The sequence below is a fragment of the Pungitius pungitius genome, chromosome 9 (genome assembly GCF_949316345.1).
Source record: "Pungitius pungitius chromosome 9, fPunPun2.1, whole genome shotgun sequence".
Classification (NCBI taxonomy): Eukaryota; Metazoa; Chordata; class Actinopteri; order Perciformes; family Gasterosteidae; genus Pungitius; species Pungitius pungitius.
Window position 1 is genome coordinate 3,927,221 of NC_084908.1, and position 24,738 is coordinate 3,951,958.

General features: G+C 45.6%; 1 protein-coding gene across 9 annotated transcripts in view; it reads left to right on the forward strand.

Moving 5' to 3' along the window:
- Positions 1–24,738, forward strand: part of grin2bb (glutamate receptor, ionotropic, N-methyl D-aspartate 2B, genome duplicate b) — a 67,717-nt gene that overhangs the window by 11,948 nt on the left and 31,031 nt on the right. For all 9 annotated transcript variants that reach the window (XM_037470927.2, XM_037470934.2, XM_037470936.2 and 6 more), the window contains one exon: positions 3,734–4,429. In XM_037470927.2, coding sequence (XP_037326824.2) covers positions 3,734–4,429 — 696 coding nt within the window. The remainder of the gene's footprint in view (positions 1–3,733; positions 4,430–24,738) is intronic.

Consider the following 24,738-nt stretch of genomic DNA (forward strand, 5'->3'; position numbering starts at 1 on the left):
GCTAGTTCTTCCTAAGTTACTAACTGAGTTCATGATACTTACAAATTCTCATCAGCAAGATCGTCTCAGAAAAATGAGCAATACTTTTATGGTTTCTGAGACCTGAATGCTTTCAGCAGAATATTAATATTATTTGAGAAATATTAAGCTCTAAAGAAACTTCGCCACGTTAGCATGAGCATGAGTATACACAAGGCCGGGAATGCAACTGCCTTTTTGAATACCCGTTCAAGAAAGAGATTGAAACTGGTCCGACTGAATGTTTTACCGACGGATTGGAAGTCCACCGGTGTGTGAGCGGCGCTGTGCCGCGTCTCAAGCAGCTCTGCTTATGCTCTCAGTGCTTTGTGCCATTTGCCTGCCTTCTGTGATCAATGCTCTTTGCAAATGTTAAGTGTGAAATGACTGACATGAAGCCCGCTTGTATGCACATGAACCCGATGGTGTGTGTGTGTGTGTGTGTTCCTATAAGGGCACTGATATTGGAAAAACAGGAGCCATGTAAATGCATCAGGAGGCCTCACGTGCTGCAGCCTGACCTTCCTCCAAAAAACGGCTCAGTGTTTCCCCTCCCATCGTATCAGGGGGGCGCCCGGGAAAACACTACATCTGCATTTCACCCGGGGTTAGCCACGTTCGCACAAAACACCCACATCTGTGTGTGTGTTGCCGGCAATGCAAACATGTGATTGCTGTGTGAGTGCGGTAATGGGCTTCAGCAGAGCGTATGAATCCACGTGTCAACTGTTCAATCCGTTTTGAAGGTCTGCTTTTGTCCTATTATGCGACGAGTATATGATCCGCACTTGACACCCTCCATTTAAACGGCATTAATTGATGCCGCAGAAACAACAGGATGCTCCCTCCATCCTGTTGTTTCTGCCTCTCTGCCTGTAGCTCTGCTAGCGGATTCATTTGTAATGCAAGGTACAGTAAAAGGAGCCCCAGCGGATCATCTCTATCCGCAGGAGTGCATCAACTTACCAACGTGTATTTGTGTGTGTGTGTGCGTGTGTGTGCGTGAGTGCACGTGGGCGTACGTGTGTCTGTGCTCTCCGTTCGGTGTTACTTTACACCGGCGAGAGATGGAGTGATGAAAGTCAATTGTATATTATTAGGCGAAGCCACGCGCCGCATGTAGCGTGCTGCGTGAATTACTGTGAGTCGTGTGTATCTTGTCCATCAGGGTTCTGCATGGAGGGATATTTGAATTGTTACTATGGAAACCGAGCTCTGCCGTTTGTACAGAAACGCATACATCCGAATGGGCCTCTCGGTCGCTCCCTCCTCCCTCGTTTGCTGTCACACTTCTTGCATTATTTTAAAAAGATTCCCCTCTAATAGTGGCTCCTCTCAGTAGATTCACCAGCACTTTAGCACAATATCCTTCCTTTTTTTTCTTCTTCACAGTCTTTTTCTCTCGGCACAGTGTAAGTTGAAATCATTTCCCACATTTCTTAGTTTTCCTGCTTTCCATTCTCTCCACCTCCTCCCCACCCGTGACTCTTCTTTTGGCGACTTGTGCTAATCACGTCCTCTTTTCATCTTCCTTTCTTCAGCCGTGTTGATCTTCCACACCTCCCTCCCTCCCTCCTTTGGGTTTCTTATTGCTGTTCCTTCCTCCACCTCCATCTCTTTTGTGTAGGTCTCTATTTATTCCCTCCCTCGCCCCACTTCTCCCTCCTCTTCTCTCTGCTGCCTTCCTCCCACTTGTTTCCTCACCCTCCTCTCCCTCTGCCTCTCTCTCTCTTTCTCTCTGTCTCTCTGTGGCGCCCCCATGGAAAACGTTACCAGTTTACAATTAGTATGTGCACCTGCAATTGAACCTGACAAACCTTTGGTAATTAGACCTTTTAGGCTTACAGTTGTATTTATTTTGTTGGGGGCCCTGTTCTCCACCCACCCATTTCACACGCGCTCTCTGTGGCTGTTTTGTCCCTGTGTCCGATGTCACAACTTCTCTCTTCTTCGTTCCCTTTGGATTTTTTTTATTTTGGTGCTGATGGGCTCCTCGCTGCTTGATAAATAAAAGATAAGTGGAGGTGTTGCTGTGTGAGCGGAGGAAGGGAGAGCAAGCTTTCCCCTGTGCCCTTTGTTTATCCCTCTCCTGAAGCGCTCCTCCGTGCTCAATTTATAGTATGAGCGTAGATAGCATATACTAAATTAAGATTCCACGTCTTCATCCATGCAGAAAATATGCCAAGATTTGTGCCCCCGCATACATGCCGAGTAAGAAACTGCAATTTTCACATCTATGACTAATTGTGTTTCACCTGCCTGTCACCTCCCTCTGCTTCCATGTTTCACTCAACTAGTCCATGAAGCTGTGAGTCTGTCAATCTGTCAAAATGCACACACTGCTGTCCTGACTCAACAGACACACACACACACACACACACACACACACACACACACACACACACATGTGTGCCACAGGGTTCCTCTAAGGAAGTCACAGCCCAGTGTAATGGAGTTGGCGATGTCACTTGATGCTTTATGGAAGCTTAGAGGCCTCTCAGTGTTTGAACCCCAGCAATGTGGCTCACCTGGTTTGGCAATAAAGGGGTAAAGTGTATTTTCTTTTTAGGGACCTGACCAATACTTGCAAAATAATGTTTCAAGAACATGACTTTTTTAGGCTGGTGAAACATGAAGGCTCAGTGTCACCATATTATCTGATGACCAGAACAATAAATCAACAAATGAATACATTCTTATTACACAGTTCTTTGTTAGTGGCCAATGTACAGTATAGGTTAATGTTTTAAACATCAAACAGCAGCCTTCATTTGGAATATCTCAAACAAGATTTCAAATGAAGCAGTCAAAAAAAAATAAAGATCATATTCTGGTTGGTCTCAATTAGAATTTGTCAAATTAATAAAAACCAGAACCAGGTTACTTTAAAAAAGACTGTGTTTGTACTGGAAAGTTGATTTTCCTAAAAGAAGACAAATCCACTGATTTCAAGACACGCTTTCCTAATTTACGTCTATGACAAGAAGTCTCTTGTTGAGGTTGTAGTTGCGTAGTTTGAGCAATGTGTAGAATTACACGCTTTAAAAACCAGAGCCTTTCCTCGGGGCTCAGTCTGCAAACGCAACTGTGCGTTTCTATGCTGCCGTTTCTCTTTTCTATGCTCAATGTCTCACTCACATACTGATGTGTCAATGTGTGACAACAAGCATTATGCTGAAAAGAATTCATAAGCCCTCCCCTAAGCCAACGCATAGCATAAACGAGAGGATCCCGTACTTGTTACTGATCAGTAGTGGTAACGGAGCAACAACGCTGCACACCGTAAGCGCCAAACCAATCAACGTTAAAAAAACAACAACGAGGTTGTCATCTGTCAGAAGCAAGTAACCGTCCCAACAGTTCCATACAATCTCTGTCATTGGCTTACTCGGATGACTGAGGCGCTGGTTGGAGTCAGCCTGGCTTTCTTTTGAATGCAATTCAATGCATTTGCTGGGAAGCAAGGGTGGAGAATTGGCGCCACCAAGTTCCCCTGTTGCCGGGGTCGACCGCGCATGCTCGGTGACCTAACAGGATATTTTTTCCAATGGAAGACGATCTGTTGGGTGTGAACACCCCATTAGTCCCAGAGCACTCCACCGTTGAGCGGCCCGCCGGAACAAGAGTGACAGCTAGCGGTGGGACTCGGTATCCTGTGACTTTACACTTGGTCGTTGGTCATAATTGCTCTCTCTGTTTCCCTCTCTCCCTGCAGGGACGGCATTCACACTCCTCCACAATGCTTGTCAGCCTCCACCTTTCTCCCTCCCGTCTTCACGACAAGCGCTACGTCTCCTCCCTCTCCCCCCCTCACCACCCTCCTTCTCCTCCCCGGGACCAGTCGCCTCGCCGTCCTTGTTTTTGGCCTCGGCCAACCCCGCCCTTGCTCTCCTTGTCCCTCACTCTGCTGCTCCTCTCCATACTCATGTTACCCGTCTGCGAGTCTCGCAGGGGCGGAGGGGCAGGCACAGGGCCTGGAGGGCCCCCCGGGGGACAAGGCGGCCAGAGGGGAGACGGCACCCAGAGGGGGGTCGTCATCCCTCCCCAGTACTCTCCCGCCTCACCGGCTGTCCCACCAATCAGTCCCAAGATGATCAACTCCCTCAGCATAGCCGTCATCCTGGTGGGCAACTCTAGTGACGTGACCCTGGGGGCCGGACTCGAGAAAGAGGACTTCCTCCACATCCCTTACCCTCCCAAAGTCGAGTTGGTCACCATGAACGAGACCGACCCAAAGAGCATCATCAATCGCATCTGCGCCCAGATGAAGAGGAGCTCTCTGCAAGGCGTGGTGTTCGGTGACGACACGGACCAGGAGGCCATCGCTCAGATCCTGGACTTCATATCCGCCCAGACACACATTCCCATCCTGGGCATCAGGGGAGGCTCCTCCATGGTCATGGCTGCCAAGGTAGGGAAAAAAAAAAAAAGATTCACCTTGAAACTGTTTATCAACAATTTGATAAGACCACACGATCATCAGGGCAGATGGTATGGCAGCAAGTGGGAATAGGGAAGTGGTTGCTTCTTCACCCAGCATTGTCATTCTGATTGGATTATGCTAAAAACAGCACCTCTGCGATGGATTTCATTTAACAGCCACTTTTAAGAAGCCGTTCTGATTAAATCTAGTCCGATGATCAGTTATTTCCAAGATATCGACGATTACCTCGTTTCATTTAGGTGCTTTGGTGTGAGGCGTCTGGTTCTTCTACGACAATCAGAAAAACTTTCTTTTAAAGATGCATCAGCCTCCCACCACTCAGCGCTGCCTCTCTGCTGATTGATTTTGCAGTTAATTGACCTCCTCTGCGAGCCTGACGTCACGTCGAAGCTTCTGATAGCGAGTTGACTCAAACTCTAAAAAGACTCACAGCGTGAGACAAAACAGCACATAACAAGTCAAAAAAACAGCTCTGTGGGAATCGGGGGATAAAAGAGATTGTCGCACAAGGAGAATCTATGATCCACAAATGGAACAATAGCTCTGGGAAGTGTCCTTAAATAATGTTGTGTTAATAGGCTTAGCAACATTTAAGTCCCACACAATCCATACGACGCTGAGGTTGGCTTTTCATCCGATGCAGGCTTCCATTTGGAGTAAATGGGGCATGCTGTAGAGATCCTCTGCAGTTGTTTTGGAATGAGCGATACCATCGGTAGTGTACTCTATGTAAAGTGTTCTTTGATTCACATTGTATTGATGTATTTTTTTAATTGACATTTTTTGATTGAAACGTAGTTGGCTAATTAATCGTGGTGTTGTCTTATTAGCACATTCAGAGCTCAGAGTCTTTATTAGGTATAATTTTTTCTGATACTTGTGCTGAAACAATACTTCTAAAACAATACCGGTACCTGAACCGATACTTTTAAAAATAAAAAAAAGCACAAAATGACAATTGACGACATTAAAGAAACTATAAACAATAAATAAACTGATAATAACAGTTTCGGGATATTTACGCTGGAATTTTGGGAATATTAATTAGGATTATTTTGGATTTAGGCTCAATGTGCAGGAACTAAAGATATGTAACACATATTAAAACGCATTTATGTTTGACTGACGATCCTTGTTGGTGCATCACGATAGAGCTGCATCGTGTTTCTACCGTGTGACCGAATCGATTATTTCTATATTTAGTTAAAGCTTTGCTGCGTAAAATAAAGACAAAACAAAAAGAAAATCATTAACAAGGAGACAAGGAAAGTAATTCACTGTGGCTGCAGCTCAATTTAATGTCAAACATCACCAAAGGATCAACGCTACACCCTCGGTTTACAATATGCCATCAGTTTTCAGTTTTCAGCACCCAGACCCAGTCTTTATATGGCGTGGTTAAACCTCAATGTAGTTGAAATCGTTGTAAAAAGGTAGCATGCTCTGCCAGCCAGCCAGTCAGTTTGCCATGTCACATCTGCACCTGTGTGCACAAGGTGAAGATGTACATGAGACATAAAGCGTGCAATTCTCAAATAATTGTCCAAAACAAGTTGTGCACAATACTACATATAAAAGGTTATACTACATATATATATACTTTTTATGTTATTAGTCAAAAAGACTAAAATGCAGAATGGAACAGAAGGAAATGATACTGTCATGAATGTGCATGTGAATATGTTATGTTTTCACAGCAACATAAATCTATATTAGAGAGATAAACTTGACCTGTTTCATTTACTCCCCTAAATAGCTTATGGTGCTCATTGAAACTACAAATGTCCAGATTTTTACATCAAAGTTAATGTGTGAAATCTCACTGGCTGATTTGCCAGTACAAGCTCTCTGCTTTGACCAAAGAAAACTCTTTGAGGGGGTTTGTGTAGTTTGTGGTTTGTCCCACGGTGCTACAGAGGACTTTGTGTTGCCATGAGAAGTTTGTTATTGTTTGAAGGCCCTCTGGCTCTGGCACAAACTAATAAATACCCTTAATTATCACAGCGCAGATTCCTCCTGTGGAGAATCTTGATATGATTAGATTGTGGAAAACATGTTGCATAAATATGCATGATAATAAAAAAAAAGTGATTTCTTGAAATTACTGCAGGTAAATGTTTTGCCTTAAAGTCCATAACAAACCGGTGTCATTGTCATTCAGCTCACTGAATATCCTAAGTTTGATAACCTACATCGATTATAGGGGTCACAAGCGACTTCATATTATATTCTTCAAATGTGATAACCGGCTTGTTGTGGCGAGTGGTCAGAAACACTCGTAGTGACCACAGGCCGATGTGTCTTCATCTTCTATAACACACTGTTGGAAATGGAAATACAAATTGATGAAGGATGATTGGGAAAGGACAATGGCATGATTTTACATGATTTTAAAAGAAAAGAAGAAAATAAAAGAGGAGGGTGGGGGGGGGGTGCAGCTTATGATGTGCCACTGTTGTGGGTGGGAAGGAGGAAGAGGACACATTGAACAGCTGACACGGAGACAAAGGGCACAGACTGAGAGTGACAACATGCACATGTAGAGGAGAGTTTAACAGTCTTTCTCGCGTCAGTATCTCGTCAATTTCATGCAGTAAAAATAATCTGTCTAATCGGCGTCCCACGGTTGAGAAACGTTTCTGGTGCTGCACGGTCCGCCCGCTGAACCCGAACATGTGACAAGTGGATTTAAAATCCTTAAGTACAAACCAGTTTGGATCCGTTCTCCATCACAACCGCCCAACTAAACATTCCAGATCCGGATTAAAACCAAAAACAAGGTTTCCGGGTGAAACTACTTTTCTGTCTGCATTGCAAAAAAACATATTTATTAAAGTAGAATATTTTGTAGAACTAGAATATTTTTGATAAAAAAACACTTTTTTATTAACAACTTTTCGGAAACAATTACATCCTTTATTTTTCAATCAATGTTGACCTTTGGACCAAAGACTAAGTGCTGCATCTCTCGCTCTGTTTGAGAGAGAGAGACAGGGAGGGAGAAGGGGGGGGGGGCGGTGATGACTGTTGCAAGTCAGCAAGTTGTTTAAAACTATTCTGTACGGCTCTTATGGATATGCTTTGGATGGTCACAAACCGTAATAGAAAGAAGAAGAATGGACATGGACTTTTAAAGTCATGATTATACATCACAGGAAGCTCAGCCTAATAAAAGATTCTGTTTTTTCAAAACACTTGTGAGACTGTGAGTCACCACCATTGGACGACATAAAACCCTGAGATGGTCGCCCACCCGGCTGAGGCACTGCAATACATAGGCGTAAAGAAATGTGTGTGTGTGTGTGTGTATGTGTGCGTGTGTGTGTGGGGGGGGGCTGCAGTAGACCTCATTTAACGGTTAACCCAGTTGTTGAGGAAATCTGTGCGGACAGTCGCTTATATATATTTTTCTACATACTTCATCAAAGTGCTGTGTGAGAAGAGGATTCAACACCCTCGTCATGGAGGGAGCGGGGTGGGGGTGAGGTTTTCAATTGGAGAATGAATAGATTAAAGAGATGGAAAAACAGGGGAAGAGGATCAAAAAGATGGAGGTGAGGCTGAGAGGGATGAAGTAGTGATTCTGTATGCCGTCGTTTTAATGTTTTACTCGTAGAGCTTGGGTCATGACAACCAAGAACTACATCCAAGCCTTTCACCACAGTCAGAGGCGAAGAAACAACACTACGGCTGAAATAGTATGATGAATTAGTGGATTGTCTGGAACCCCTTTTATGTTAAAAACGGTCCCTTCTTGTGCTGATTGTCTTTGCCTTGTGGGCAAGACCATGTTGGCGGATTATAAAAGTGAATTCTATTTTTGAATCAAAGGCGCAGCGCGGCTAAAGGGCGTGGAGGAGAGTGGCGGGCAGACGGGAACGTGACGCCTATAGAGTCATGGCGGGGAGATGCACGTTGTGTGCAGCAGAGCGAGTGAGTGATTTTTGCAGCATCAATAACCCAATTTTATGTTGCTATGTCACTCCTCTGTCCACAATTATGTCAAATCTATTGCACTAAAGTCCTTCTACGCCAAGGCAAACCACTCCTTGTACCGGAGTGATTGAACCCCCCCCCCCTCCCCTCTACGCCGGTTGATCTTTAAACCGCATCACTCAACGCAGTCGACAGCCTTCGGCGGACACGCTGAGGCCGAGTGAATCTCCGGGGTGACACTTTTTCCTTTCTCAGGATTCAAATGAATGTTTGAGGGACGCCGGTAGACCCGTTATCAAGCAAACTGTTTGCACACGTCCCTTTAGCCACGCGTCGGCGTCGGCATAATAGGACGGCCGGGTCGGGCCCGGCCAACACTCGGCTCTGCGACTAATGAGCCCTTCGACATCTTTTGTCCGGGCTTAAGCTGTGCACGTGTGTGGATACGTGCCGCACAATGGTGCTCGATGGTAATGGCCTCTTCGCCTGTTTTTGGGGGAGATTAAAGCTGTTGTTTTCCTTGCAAACAAGTACACAGCATCCTGGACCCATTTATAATAAACCTGCCGTGGCCTCAGAGAATTTCTTTTGTTGTTGTGTGCGAATGGGCTGTCGTGCCGTGGCTCTCTTGTGGTTCTCCAATGGTAATTCATTAGAAATCACATTCATAAGAAATAACAAACTGCCATCGCATTGCTTTGGAAAAGGCTCTGGTTTTAGTAACTGAAGACTGATTCACCTGCTTTTGATTAATTACTACAATTATACAACCTCTACTTCTTGACAGGAAGTAGATTATTTTGCTCACAATACGTGACATCAACCAGACCGGCGAGCAGCTCTTTGCTAATCTGCAGCGGCCGCCATGTTATTGTTTTCTCACCCTACTGTCTAATTCCTAATTTGTGGTTTTAAGATGGGCTTCCTGCGTGCACCATGTATGCTGTTATGCTGGCTGCTTGTACACGAGGGGGTTTAATGGAATTGGTAATGCCGCCACTTGCCATTCGGACCTAAAAGACAAGAGAATTAAGGTGCAATCTGCAATAACATACTGCAGAAGGAACAAAATGAAGTCGTTTCTCTCGCCAGTGGCTTCGATCATTTGCACACAATACAAATTCATGGAGGGGCTGTTTAATTTGAAACACGTCCAATTCTTTTGGCTAGTGGACAAAATATTTCCCCTCATGCCTCTATTACCTGATATTATTCTGTCAATCCCGCTTTTCAGTCCTATTATATTTCCTGACTAGTTTAAGAAAGAAATTGTGTGGAATGTGAAAAGCCAATTTGTGCATTAGATCTCTGTGATCAGTCCCAGAAAATATATTGACGGTAGAGTCTGTTTCATTTAATCCACTGATGCTGATAGACCTTGAATAACAACAATACAGATTTTTACAAGAGCAAAGGAAATTCCAGAAATTTAACAACAGCAGTTGTAAGCAGAGCTGTCAAAAGTATTCACATTCATTACTGAGGTAGAAGTACAAGGGTTTAAAAAGAGTTTAAAAGTAAAAGTACTGTAGATGGGGAAAAATGATCCTATATCAAACTCTTCGCTCACAGTCATTCTGTTACAATATTATTGGAAGGTGCCTTCGGATCATGTGACCTGTCGTTCAGATGATGGAAACATGCCGACATTCAGAGCTAAAACAACAGAGAGAGACACGTATCCACCCGCATGCTATCTGACTTAAACAAACAAAACGAAAACCCATTTTCCAGTGATGGCTGAAGAGTCGGAGGACGTACACACACACGTTGTTCCCATTGTTTGGATGGACTGCAGTGTCTCCCCACGGTTTCACTACTTCATGGGGGGAGTCTTTTTCCCGGAGCGGGTCATGTCGCTTAATACCCAACTGAGATCGTCGGCTTGCGCCGTTCTGAAAAGGATCCGACCACCGACCGCCCGGCGTCACTTTGATCTGTCTCATCTGCAGGTGCATTGTGGTGAAAACCAGAAAAGGGTGTCGGAATGGTAAAGGCTTAAGCCCCTCGAACAGTGAATAAAATGACTGAAATAGAATGATTTTAACAGGACTAAAACAACAGTAATGCTCCAGAAATGATTACTTCCTTACCTCCTCCTCTCCTTGTGAAACTAATCCCATCCTGTTAGAGCTTCAAGCACATTTTTTCTCTCTCTCACCTTCCTGCTGAACATTTAACCCCTTTAAGAATGCAACAAATGCCTGAAGTAGAAAAAGAATCTGCAGTGAAATAAAACTTCCATTGTGTCATTCCCGTGGTCCTTGACGGCTAAATGTGAGCACGGTCATGAGAGGACAGAGCTGTGAGCTGCTCCTCTGTCAGTGAGTGGAAACTTGTGCCCCGTGTCCTCCAGATGACATTCCAGGGGTCCCCGACGTCGGTGGGACTACTCCTCTGGGGACCAACGAATGCCTGTCCAACATCCAGTGAGTGGTGGACCGATGAGCGGTCAGACAGTGCTTCCCCTGGAGTGAGAAATAACCTGAGGCTACAACACAGGACGTGTGTGGTCGCTCGGTGTTTAACCAACAACAAAACACTTTGTGTTGCCCGATCAAAACCGTACGCAGGATGTGTGTGTGTGTGGAATGATATATGGCGGGCTAACTTCCTCTCGTGGCGAACGTTTTGGCCACACAGTTCTTCCCCCACGCACTATGCAGCAGAGAGCGCCGCGCGGCCCGGTTAGGATGACAGCTACGTGGCGCTTTGATGTTTCCTGTCAGTAGAGAACCTTCTCATCATGTGACCGATTTCCTCATCACACTGCCCTACACCGCTTCTCTCTCTCTCTCTCTCTCTCTCTCTCTCTCTCACACACTGAAATTCTTCCCCCTTTTTTCTCATTTCCTCACCTCAGCCCTCCTCCTCGGCGCTTCATGTCATCAATCTCTTTTTCTACATTTTAATTGTGTCCTTCAAATGTGCTGCAAAGAAAGACTCCTCTCCTCTTCCTCTTCCTGTCTGCCTCCCCCTCCTCTGCCTCGTCCTTCTCTCCTTTTAATGAGCTCGTTTTATCAAGCGGCTGTGCTGTGCGTGGACGGGATGAGTAATTTTGGAGATCACAGGAGGTCTCTCTGCATTGCACTGGGTTACAACAGGTTGTCAGAAGGCTTGGGGAGCCTCACCAGGCCTTCTCCCTGCCAGCAGTAACTATCTGTCCGTTTTAACATTGCAGCTTATGGGGCCTAATTACCCAGCTAATCTCATTATGTAAAATAAAGTTGGGATCCTTTTTAACTGAAGTCAAATGAAGCTTTTTGTGACAGTGAGTGCCAATCACAGCGCAGCCTCAGCCAGCTGTGACCGGGGTCCAACCAATACCCGCCTCCACGCCACACATTTACAGGGATTTATGGATTTGGAGCCCGATAGACGTTGTTTAGTGTTGACACTTGTTACTTGGAGAGGTTAAAAGGAGATGTTTGCTTTGGAAGGACTGTAACAGTAAGAAAAGACCTACCTGAAAAAACACCTGATTCAATTACCCTGTCTCAACCTTTAAAGTGCTGGTTTACCTTTACAACTTGTATCGTTCTTTTAGCTTCTACATTTAACTCATTAGCTTCTTTGTACTGCTGAATTAGTTTGACATCCTGAATATATCCTTTAAACGAATATTGTAGACTTTTCTCTATAATTTGTAAATAAAAGTACATCATATTTCTACCTTTGTTCCGGTTGCGAATGGTCAGGGACATGAACGTAGTTCCAGAAACATAATTACCATATTGTGGTTTTGTGTGTTGTAAGTACGACCAACATTGTCATCACATTGTCATTTGACACACGGTCAGTTGAGAGGATTTGTTTGTGATCGTTGACTAACAAAGAATTTGTTCCCACGATCTGGGGGCATTGATCAAACTGACTGATGCGATCCCCGTGCTGTGTGTTGGGTTGTGCGTCCGTGCCAAATGCAGCAGCTGTCCGTGCTGGTTTCAAATCAGCACATCAAGAGTTTGCCAGTAGGATTTGAACACATTAAAGCCGACAGATGTCTCAGTTGTGATATCATAGCACATTTATCCCGGCAAAGCCCAGGTGCTCAATATTAAAGCCGGTGTTCAGCAAGTGTGAATCTTGTGTTTTTACCACGCTGCAGTGTGCCAAAGGCCATAACAAATACGTAGTTTAGCGCGGCATTTATGCACAGTTCATTAGCCACAGGCTGCAAAGCCCCGTCCTCCACACAAGGCTGGTGCCTGACAAAGGTCAAGATGACCCGTCCAACCATTTACTCCATGAAAAGTCAGTGTCAGTAGGGGTTCAAACTTGGCACTTTCACTGTTTTTTATTCTTTTTTTTCCAAAGCTGTGCATATTACTGGGAATACTGATGCCATCTTGCACAACTTTGAACTTCACCATGTAGTATTTTTTATGTTTAGGGAATACAGAGAGAAAAAAACAGTCAGCTAGAGATAAAAAGATACAAAGATAAGAAGTGGCAAAGAAGAAAGTGAAAAAAAAGTGTGACATAATGTGGTTTTCATGGTTTTGCGTCAGACTGAGGAAGGTCTCCTAAATACGGAGAGAGCAGGCTGACTCGTGGGTATTTAATCCCAAACAGACAGGCAGGTTGAGTTTGTTCTAATTGCACGGAGCTGGCGAGGAAAGTCATTCATTCATCAGCCAGCCTCCATTCTGTCTCACTGAGATACAGAACGAGAGAGAGAGGAGCGAGGAACGGAGAAGTCAACTTGCACAATGGTCCATGTTACATTCACATATAGCATGGACTGTGTGTGTGTGTGTGTGTGTGTGTGTGTGTGCGCGATGGAGAGCAGGGAGTAATATGTGTCGGTGACAGCTGATGACACATCCGGCTCAGCGGTCTTTATCTTCAGCGAGAGTAACACCCAACGAGTGGCACCGGTTCTCCTGCTCTCTCCTCTCCTCTCCGAGGGGCGGACACGTCGGAACTTTACAAACACAGGATGTTATCTACAAAACCATGTGGCTCTCTTATTATGCGAAGCAAGTCTATCTTTTTTTTCCCCCCACCATCATAAACAAAAATAGTGACCATTTCTCAAACCTCATTAGCTACAGTAAAAAGACGCATCCCACCCCTCACAGCTCCTGGACTTGTCTCAGCTGATAATACATTGAAATCTGTTTTTAAAAACAAATTGATGTTATCACAATTTAATAATATAGCCACGGCACAGACAGGTGTCATATAGAGGTTTTGAATTATATTCATTTAATTGGGATTTAGGAAGACCCTTTACTCCCCAAGACCGCCAAGGGTCAGTTATCAGCCCGCCCCTATTTCATCTGTTCACTCTCCCACTTGGCCACATTCTTTGCTTCCTACTGGGACTTTTTTTGCTTGTGTAGACACATAGAAGTATCTTTTAGTCATTTTAGTCATTGCAGTTCTTTACATTCAGACTGAAAGCCTTTCGGCACTTTTGTCTAAATATGTCAAAGCCCAACGCCTCATCATCTTGTTTCATTATTCTTGCGCTTGTTTACAGTCTTTTAGTGTACACCTTAAACCTGTCACTCAGTTGGCGTAATTCATCTGAGGTGGCAGTCACACACACACACACACACACACACACACACACACACACACACAGTGAGTTCGAGGTAACTCCTGTCATTGTGTCCGGGAGAGCGCCGTGACAAGGAGTCATCACGCTGTCACTCCTCGGAGGACCGCGTCTCTGAGCTAAACAACGACAATGATGGAGTCATGGAATGCCTCCACCACGTAAAAAACCTTCTGTACTTAAACACCGGTGGTCCTCAGCCCCCCCCCCCCCCCCCCCCCGGGGGCTACTGTCTATATTTAATAGGGAGCAGGGGATTTGAAAGGCATCCTTAAACTCAGGTTTGTGTCAGCTGCTGCACAGCGAGTGCGATGAGAGCGGGTTTGGACGCGATGCAGAGGGAAATCTGCTGGTTCCCTTTCAGCTGTAGAGGCCAACGTCGGCTCGTCGCGTACCAGTGCGCGCCAGCTGAGGCCGGTAATAACGGTGATGAGACACCGCAGCTGTTGGCCCGCGCAGAGTGGGATCACACACCGTCCTGCTTGTTCAACGCTCAGCTCCTCTGTGCACTGTATGGGCGCCTATCTCTCATTTTGAGGCGTCTTTCTCTACTTTTGCTTTTTTTTCTTCTTCTCCTTCCTGCGGATTCTCTGCCGTCTCCTCGGCTTCTCTATCTGCATCTCTTTCTCGCTCGGCTTTTCTCTCGCTAATCTCGCTCTCTCTCTCTCCCTCATTTTTCCGCGTCTGTTCTGCATCAAAGTAAGCCATCGCTCTCTGGCGAGCACCGGCTCAAAGCTCACATTCTCAGCCCTTCAAAGCCACTGCCTGTGTGCGAGTGTGAGGAGGAAAAAAAAAGGAAGACATTTTTTGGGGGGGGGGATTTTGAAATGCTGAGAGAAAATCTTTGCAAATGTTTGTAAATGGGGGAATATTAATAATGGGATTCATCCTCTAACAATGGTTGAATGGACACAATACCGTAAAATTGTATTTGCGTTTATAGAGCAGGTGATGCATTAATTTCTTCTCTCTGACGCTCTGCAAAGCCGGAGCTTTACACGGAGAACTTGAAAATAGAAAGCAGATCCGTGCAGTTGGTTGGCAAATTCAAAGGGAGGCGGCTCATCTCTGCTGCATATTTGAACAGCGCATTTGGCGATGAGCATCACACGGAGACTACAAACCTAAATGTGTTGTTTACGGACAGAGAAGATGGATTACCTGCTAAAGTTTCACACAGATAATACTTTTGTTTTGTCAGATTTCCTGTCTTGACTAAAGTAAGCTTATTTGTTGCTTTCCAGAAGTGATTTTGCTTTGAGAAAAGGGAGACTGGCACGTGCTGCTGTCCCTGAAGAGTCAGCACCCAGATGCACCCAAACACTCATAAAGAATTTAACTACATTTTTTTTGCATTAAATGAATGCTGATGTTGTGACTGTCGTATAAATCAGACGGACTTGTTGCTGATCTCAACCTACATCATCTATTTGCTCAGGGAGTCCAAAAGGTGTGGTTGGTTGTGCTCATTGACAGTTCATCAACGAATCGACCAATCAGACCTTCATGGTTAAGGATGAGGAATCATATAAAAATGTCCTTTATTCACCCAGAGGGACACACCGTGGCATGTAGACTCATAAATAGTTCACTCCAAAATTAACAATACAATTCTTACCTCCAGTGCTACTTAAAATCTGGATAGTTTTAGTATGAGTTGGCTGATTTTGGAGGTATTCGCTATAGTCTGCACTCTCTCAACTATATAGCAATAAACGAGAATAATCTTTTTTTAATAACAATATCTTTTCAGAAATCATCAAATATTCCACTGATTTATACATAAATAGGAAAATATGTATTGATGTAAAATATCAAGTTGAAGCATTTGTTTCATCGTGACAGTTGGCCAATCGACAGTTGGCCAATCACTGCGATGCTAGGAAACAGGAAAAGGCGCCTTTCACTTTGTCCTTTTGGAGACAAAATAATTCCACGATTAATCAAGAGCCCGTCTGCGTTCCTGTGATCTGGGGCCGTGACGTTCAGGGACGTTTTGTCCCCGTGGAGCGGTGACATTGAGACTTAATTGTGTTATCAGTCATGTGCCACAGGACACCAGCCATGGCCCATCCACGCATGACTAGCCCATGCAGTTGATTGCAGGCGTGACCACCCGACCCCCCCCGCACACAGTACCCACCCCATCCAGCAAGACCCAGCATACAGTCCACTTCGGTCAGCCCGGGTTAGCTCGTGTTAGCTGTATATAGGTTGATGTGTAGATAAGTGGGTGGAGCCGGCGTGCAGACTGTCACGGTCAATGTGACAAAAAATGGAGGACTTGGGCCCCGCGGGCCTAATCTGGAAGAAGTCCTTTGAGGAGCCAAGTCAAAACAGAACTCTGTTAATAATATTACTGAGACAATTTGTCGCTTCCTCCACCCCAAAGGGGCCAAACCTATAATTGAGCTCCCAACATAAGTGGCCTGTAATTGAGCTCTCATAATTGACCTCAGGTGTGTCAGCGTCTTGGAGCTGGAGGAATGCCAGTGTGTGCGTCCTCCTCGCACATCGCCACAAGCGCCTAACAATGCTTTTGTATTTGTGGGCACACAGTGCAGTCGAGTGTAAGTAGGTATTTTTTCATACTAATGGCATCTTTAGCGGGACGGTTTCTATGGGAACCGAGTTGCCACGGAAACGCCGCACGTCTCTTTGAATTCGGCATGTCTTTCTCCACACCTCACTCCTCCCCTTCGCCGCCGTGTGCCTCTCCATCACTTCCCCGGTTCTCTTCTTCCTGACTTCCCCCGACTTTGACAGGCCAGCTGCTGTCAGTCAGGGGGAAGGAGACACAGCAACTGAGGGGCGCTGGAGCAAGCAAGAAAAACAAGTGAAAGGAGATGAGGAGGCCCAGGTCTTTTTTAGATGGGCTGGTGGGGGGGGGCTTTGGTTTTTAATCAAAAGAAACATATTGAAATAGGAAGGAAATGTCGAATGACATTCAAAAGATAATGATGAGGAGGAGGATGTGCGAAAAGAAGAGCGGGACGACTAAAGGGTTAAAGGGAGGAGGGCTACAAAGACAGACAGCGAGACAAGAAGATAGCAGATGAAAGGGAAGGGGAGAAGTGATTGATTCTGGCTCCCTCTGATGCCTCTGGTATCTGTGTAACCATGCTGCCACACTTATCCAGCCTATCTGATTTAACAGCAGGCGCGATAAAGAGAAGAGAGAGAGACAGAGAGAGAGATATGCAAACAGATGGGGAGATTCAGCAAAAGAGGGTAGAAAAAGTGCAAACAGTTATTGGGGCGGGTGAACAAAATGAAAATGTGAAAAGAAAACTCATTCCCCCGGCGTCGACGGATGTCTAAAAGAGGGGTGAATGACACTAATGCTCCAAGGGAAGCAGAGGGAGGGAGAAGAAACCCAAAAAAATGAGAAGAAAAAGAAAAAAGTGCACGCTGACAAGGTTTGTGAACCGCGTGTCTCTCAGTCCACGCTGCGCTTGACTCCGGCCTGCACTCAAGGCCTGTGTGGATGTAGGCTAGGTGGACGCCGGAGGGAGAAAGGAAAAGGAGCGACGGAGAGGAGAGGGGGCAAACGTGCGTTTTGACACGGTTGAAGGATGACAACTCAGCCCCCGGAGCACGTGGCAACGCACAGCACTACGCTGTGTAGCATTGGTCCTTAATCCTCTCCTACTCCCCAAGCTCATACATTACACTTAATACACATTTGTGCGTGCATGCGTGCGTGTGCTTAGCGTAGCATAGCTCACGCCGTCTGGTAGCAACTTATTTCTGTAGTAGTAGTTTTGTGACTTTAACAACATCACATTCCTTGGCGAGAAGCGAGCACACACGTCTGACTGGAGACGGGACGCTGTCACGACCTCAGCTTCCACGTGCCATTGGGTGTGAGTTGAAAGACCTGTAGCACAACATGAGCAATGTCTCAGCTACATGACACATTCCAGGAAGCACAGGAGGAGCGCTCTAAACTTTGAGGACATTGTGAGGGGTTCTCTTAATTAGACATGTAATTGCCTTTGAGGTTGAATCGTACAAGCACACATCGAGGGTCAAAACAAAGGTATTTCAGCATTCAGGTGCTCAGAAACCTCTGCTGCTTCTGACACACACACACACACAGACACACTCCCATATGTAGTTTTCACTACACTAGTTGGTTAGCCAGCACATGTGTTAGCCGGGCTCAGGTCTCTGGCTCGCTTGCTTTGGGCGGTTCTGGCCCAATCAGCATGCAAAGCTCCGATGTGTTTCAACGTGATTTATTACCTACGCTTTCCTCCAGCGCTAAAGAGCTTAATCAACTCCTCCCAAGGAGCTTTCTATTAACTCGCAGGGCCGAAGGTGGTGCTAAAAGGACTCCTCCCCCCCACCCCCCCTTCACTCTGCACCGCTTCCCGTCTGTTGCGAGCTGGGCTCCATCCACTCTTCTCCGGCTACATATCCTCCACCCTGTGTCGGGACGGGGCTTCGGGGACTGACGGGATGCGAGTGCTGCCGCAGCGTCAGATGCTGCGGTGGGAGATCAAATCGGACAGTTAATTGTAGCCGGCTTGTGGTGCACACAGCGGCGATAGCGGCGGAGGACGCCTGAGGCAAACACTAGATTCTTGTTCTTTCGGGGGAATTTGTACGTGTGCGTGTGTGCACATTTGTATGATACGGAATGTGTTTTCGAGGCAAGGAGATGAATTCGTCCTGATTAGACATTCAGTTGATGATTGCGTTTCAGTTGTGCAGCAGAATTGAAGACATGATGCAGTCTTTTTGAGGGAGATTCATAAGCGCTCCGGTGTTTTATTGGAGTCTGATGTGAGGGAGCCGGCTGTAGCACATCTGTGCTTAAAGTACAGCCTACTGCTAATGTGCAATCTCTCATCTAGATGAGTTTTAACTGCTAGTCGGCTAGTTAAAGGAAAAAAATAACAACAATAGGGCTGCAACTAACGATTATTTCGATAATTGATAAATCGGTCAATTATTTTTTCGGATTAGTCAATAAATCGGATTTAAAAATATGCATTAAATAGCTTTAATTTCTTTTTTCTTAAACAGAACTCCAAATTCACATTGCAAAAATACTTCAGAAAGTACAAGTTGCTCCTTGAACATAATAATAGTTTATGAAAAAAAACAGGATTTGTTTCAGTGTCAGAATTATACTATTATAGTATACTATTATAGTACACTCACCGACACACACACTCCGAAACACAACTCCATGTTCACTCGAAGCTTATTCATTAAATCATAACCATCATTGTAGTGCAAATTAAGTAAATATTTACAGCACAAATACAGCTGTGTGATGAATTTGTAAATAAATGCATTAGAGGCTTCTTACTTAGTCACACTGGTTTAATGGATCACCGTGTGTCTCCTTTTACAGGCATAACAAGCACACTAGACTACTGTATATGACAGCATCAAAAAGTACCACACGTTCAAATATATTTGTCAACTATAACCGAAATTAGACAAAGCATGAAATATATACAAGACAACAGATAAAACAGAGCAGTTAAAAACGGATTTAAAAAATGAATGGTCCAAAAAAGGACGGGGGGTTGGACTATCGTCCGACATAACAGGATATATAGTAAGATGCCACGTTGGACTGTTTTGAACACATTTTCTGGGGAACAGATAAAGTGATGAGCATAGTAGCAGCTTGGGCTAATGCAATTATGATTTATTATACAATATTTATCTTGCTGCGAGTTACTGACTAACTTTAAAGAACAAACATTTCATATTAACAATGCATTTAAAAGGTTGCTGGAGGTTGTGTGTCCTCTCAGTTTGCTGATTGTATATATACGTATATACATACATACATGGATTGATCTGAAAAGTAAGACAGTAAAAACAAAAGTCATATAATTTATTGTCGTGGCTTATTCCTCTTACTACCACTCAATGCTGGCCTTTTAATTCACACAAAGGGAGTGCTCCGGTGGTCCTGTCATCGCACCAACATGAATGAAACATGAACATGAGAATAAATCAATGGCTATAGAAGCAATAATTGAATAATTGGCTTTTTAAGTGAGATTTGGATTTGAAGTCAGTATAACTTTCAAACAGAGCACAACACAAGGGCCCTTTATTCCCTGAGTGACATCTGAATGCAGCCTCCATGTGGCACTCCGCCTTGTTCATTTTCTCAGCCAGGGATTGAGCCCATTACTCCCCCGTTGGTTTGAGATAAGCCGGCGAGGTCATTGTTACTAAGTGCCATATCAACTTGATGAATCAGGATGAAGTTGAGTCATCTAGACAGCAAGTTGAACGTGAACGTGATGAATGGTATTAACATTTTAACAAGAAAAGACCAGCTTGAGGTTACAATTGTTATTACGGTACATCAGTGATTATCATAAAACCACTTTACTATTGCCAGTGGAGCTAAGGAGTAAAGTTCAGCCTGCCATTAGTGATGGAGATAAACCATAACTCTTTATTATACAAAAAGGCCCACGAGAAGATAAAGTAAACTGAAATCAGTGCTCCACGCAGGAAGCGACCAAATCACTAAATGCAGTAAACCATAAATTTACTAAGATTTTACCACATGCTTCCACAGTGTGGTTTTGATTAGTTAAACAAGAAAATGGAGGCAATTAATCACGTTGAGACACACAGCAGCTTTGCATGCTGGGATTGGGCCAGAACCGATCAATACAAACGAGCCAGAGACTCAATCAGACCTGAGCCTGGATAACACATGACCTGGCTGACCAGCTGGTGTGCTGGCATCTGTATGCCTGTGTGTGTGTGTGTGTGTGTGTGTGTGTGTGTGTCTGTGTGCGCGTGTGTGAGACGTATTTAACCAATCGTCAAAGCCTTTGTATTGTGGGGCTGTTAAATCCAACAGAGAGGTGCAGGTTCTGCCCTGAGGTGTTTTCTTGTATTCTCTATTCTTGTGTTCAAGGGCCTCCTGGGGCTTCTGTCAAAGAACCCGAACAGCTTGGACAAAGAACTACAACCATGTTACAAGTTATATTCACGCTCGGTAAAATATTCTATTTGATTACAGACGCGATCCCAAAATGAGTACACGAGAGACGGGGGAGTCCGGGCCACCGGCCCGGGAAGGGACGCAGGGCTTCGGCCCGGGGGTGTCGCCCTGCGCATGGCCCTCCCGGCCAAAGAGCCAAACCCGCACTCCATAGGAACCGACAGTAGTTCAGGTGGAAAAGCTGGGTGTGTCACGACCGGACAATGGTCCTGAACCCAAATGCACAACTCGCACGACGAGGTTCACCAAAAAAATCAAAGTTTATTAACAAAAAGGGGCAAGAGCCGATGAAATGAAAATCGCTCATGGGAGAGGAAAAAACCTACACTAAGAACAAAGAACAAAAACAAATCTATAATATAAACACTAGCTGAGTTGAGGAGTCAAACGGTGGTTCCATGACCTGGGACAAGACGAACTGGCACAGGACAAAGGGAGACTCAGACAATATATACACACACAGGGTGGGGGCGCAGGTGGAAACAATCAGGGGCAGACAATCAGACAGACACAGGAGGAAGGGGCAAGTTGCCTGACACAAAAGGGAGGTTCATTTTCAAAATAAAACAGAAACTCAGAAGACAGACACGAGACAACTTCACTGACATATTTTCCTGGACATGGCAGGGTGGGTTGTGTCGCTAGGTGAGATTTTAGCTCAGTTGTGTTTTCGTTGCTACTGCTTTTAAACAAAGTCGACGTACCGGCGGGTTCACATTGATTGGCTCTCCTCTCTCATGCGGCCTAAAGCCTACATGTTCCCACAATGGAGCTGAAGATTGCGGCTCAAAACTAAGTCCATTTGGACTTGTTTATCCTAATTGGCTCGGCCATAGATGTCACGAAAAAGAACACTTTTTAACACAGAGGGATCACGCATTCCCTTCACCTGTGTGTGTCCGCTTTGTGTGTGTGTGTGTGTGTGTGAGATGCTGCATAAGCATAATCGACAAAGAAAACACACAAGAGGAAAGAGGCAGTGCGATTGACTAAAATGTTGAGTACATTTATTCATATGTAACATAAATATAATATATTGCAGCACCAAAAACGGTCACACCAGGCCTACCGACAACGATCCACCACATCGTCCCGCGTAGAAAGCTCGGCCATCGTTGATACTTCAGCTCCTGAAACCATTTCCTCGACAAAAACAGCAAAAGTAACCCAATCAGGGCCTTATGGGATTATGGGATGTTTGAAGCAACGCGAGAACGCCGTCAATCGCAGGGTCGCCGTTAATTAAGCGGCTGAATATCTGATGAATTAAAGCGCTGTGTGTGTGTGTGTGTGTGTGTGTGTGTGTGTGTGTGTGTGTGTGTGTGGTTATGAACATGATGACGAAGCTCGTTGGGTTCAAACCGACGAGGACTGACGGCGCCAGTTGGCTGCGAGCGGGGGAAGAAGATGAAAGGTGGAGAGAGACGAGTGTGATGAAGTGGAAAAAGAGGAATGTGTGTGTGAATGTGTGTTTCTTTTGTCTCTAGGAGTTCTGAGGGTTTGCCCTGTTTTCTCAAGCGAGACTTATCACTTATCTCTCCAAGCCTGAACAGCCCCCCCCCCCCCCCCCCCCTCTCCCCGCCATCTTCTCCCCCCTCCCTCCAATCCTCTCCCACCAGGGCTTGTTGAGCAGTGGGCCGATATGTCGCTCTCCCTTTGCAAATCTAATTGAAGACAGGCTTTTCATCCGCATGACATGGAGATGAGTTTCCAAATCCTTTTAGCCCCTTCCCGCTCTCGTACGCCGCCGCCAGCGCGCCGCTTCGTCCAACGCGACGGCGGCAAGCCCGAAGCGATCGCGCGCGCTTTGCCCGTTTTCATGACGACGGAGAAAGCCGAGCGCCACGGGACCCGTTTTTATTTAACCGCCGCCCCCGCAGGAATCCAGCTGTTGCAAAACAGAGCAACTGCTGTGGTTTCACCTGCACTGACGAGCGAGCGTACCAACACACGCCGGGTGTGTTTCCGCGGTGAGTTCACCCAGAGTGCGGAGTCACGGTCTTCTCTGGAGGTCGCCCCCTCCGGGAGCGGCAGCGGGGCGCAGGGCTTCTGTGGTGCTGAGCTGCTCCCCCCCCGAAGAGGCACACAGGTTAAACAAAAACCTCCCAGGTGAATCATCCCTCTACCGGCCTTTTATATTTGCATTTAGCGGCAGGGGGGACACTCCTCCTACCCGATTTTGAGCTTCCTGGGGTACATGGGTACTGCTTGAAAAAGGGGAGGGGGGGGGTCGAGCTTACATTCATCAGTTGCTACTGAAAAAAAGACGAATTGAGAGTTCATCAGTGTTATGAATCAATGTAACCTAAAGGAGATAAAGGTCTACATGCTTTGATGGGGCGGACACTGACACATTTTCCAGCGTATTCTCTCCGTGGGCTGGTAGAAGTGGGCTCACCTGTGTGTGCGTGCACGTGTGTGTGTGTGTGTGTGTGTGTGTGTGTGTCCTAGGGAGCAGAGAGGATTTGTAAACGACCATGTAGAGACCGAAATGACATAGAAACACTTTATTGATATTTGCTGGCCATGACAGCGATGCTTCTCTTGTGTTTTGGGTGGTTGTTTGGGTGTTTATATTCCTGTCTGTCCGCACACACTTTGTGTCAACACCATAGCTTCACAAAGGTGTAAGAGGCAGAAACACACACACTTTCCACGTCTTTCAATGACAAATGTGTTTTCATTTTACCCTCAAATCGCCTGTGTCAAAGCGCTTTGAGTAAACGGAGGACTAGAAAAGAGAGAGAGACAAGTACAGTCCATTTACCTTCATTTTGGTCTCACCTACTCACCTGTAAGAATTGTGGCTGCATCTTACACTCCCGTTATAGCCCAGCGCCTTGGAAAACTCCAGCCAGGTCAGGTCACATTTAAGCAATACTGTGATAATAAAGAGCCAAGAACAACACTGTCTATGCACGTCGCAGCCATCCTAGATTTTGGGGCCGGGGTTGGTTGGGTGCGTCCTAATTTGCGAGTGAGAGCTCTGAAATTCTAACTTCCAAGTTCAGTTGGAAGGCATCAAATATACTCTTGGAAAAATACTTTGCACATGTTATGTTAGCTCCTGCTCCAGTTGTGATGAAGAGTTTTGCCCACTGTCTCAATACTGAAAATACATTTCTCATTATTTAGCAGACATTATAGAACGGCACCCGTGCTAGAATGTCAACTTTGACACGGAAGCAACAGTAATTAAGGAGGGCGGGGCTTAGCAAACGATCCGTTAACAAAGATATTTGTCCTCCATCCCGCTGCCCCTCGCCAGCCAAACCTGACAGTGCAAATTACCAAATGTAATCCACCTCACAGACAGTAACTAACAATTCAGAGAGAGGAGACGCAAAAATGAGGTGACAAACGTCTTTGTTGAGCTCAAGGTCGAGGAGAAGGATGATGTGGGGCGACAGGTAGGAGAGCAAGCGGGAGGGGGAACGACACACAGACGACGCGCTGCACAACACTTCACACCTCCGTGAGATAAACTAATGGAGCCGCAGGACATTATGTAAAAAGCAGGCCTCGGAGGAAAGGGTGAGGGTGGGGGGGGGGGGGGGGGGGGGTCGGGAGGAAGACGGAGGGAGAAGAAAACCCTGACACTAATGCCGTGTGAATAAAGGACGGACATGAAATAGTGGTGATTAGGAAAAGAGGGAGTAGAATGAGATGATGATTAGCTGTAATCTAAGAGGGCGAGAACGAAGGGAGAAGTGCCACAGATTCCTCTCAATGGCAGGTTCGGTCTCGCCGCTGATTACGCCTCCCTGAGCCCAC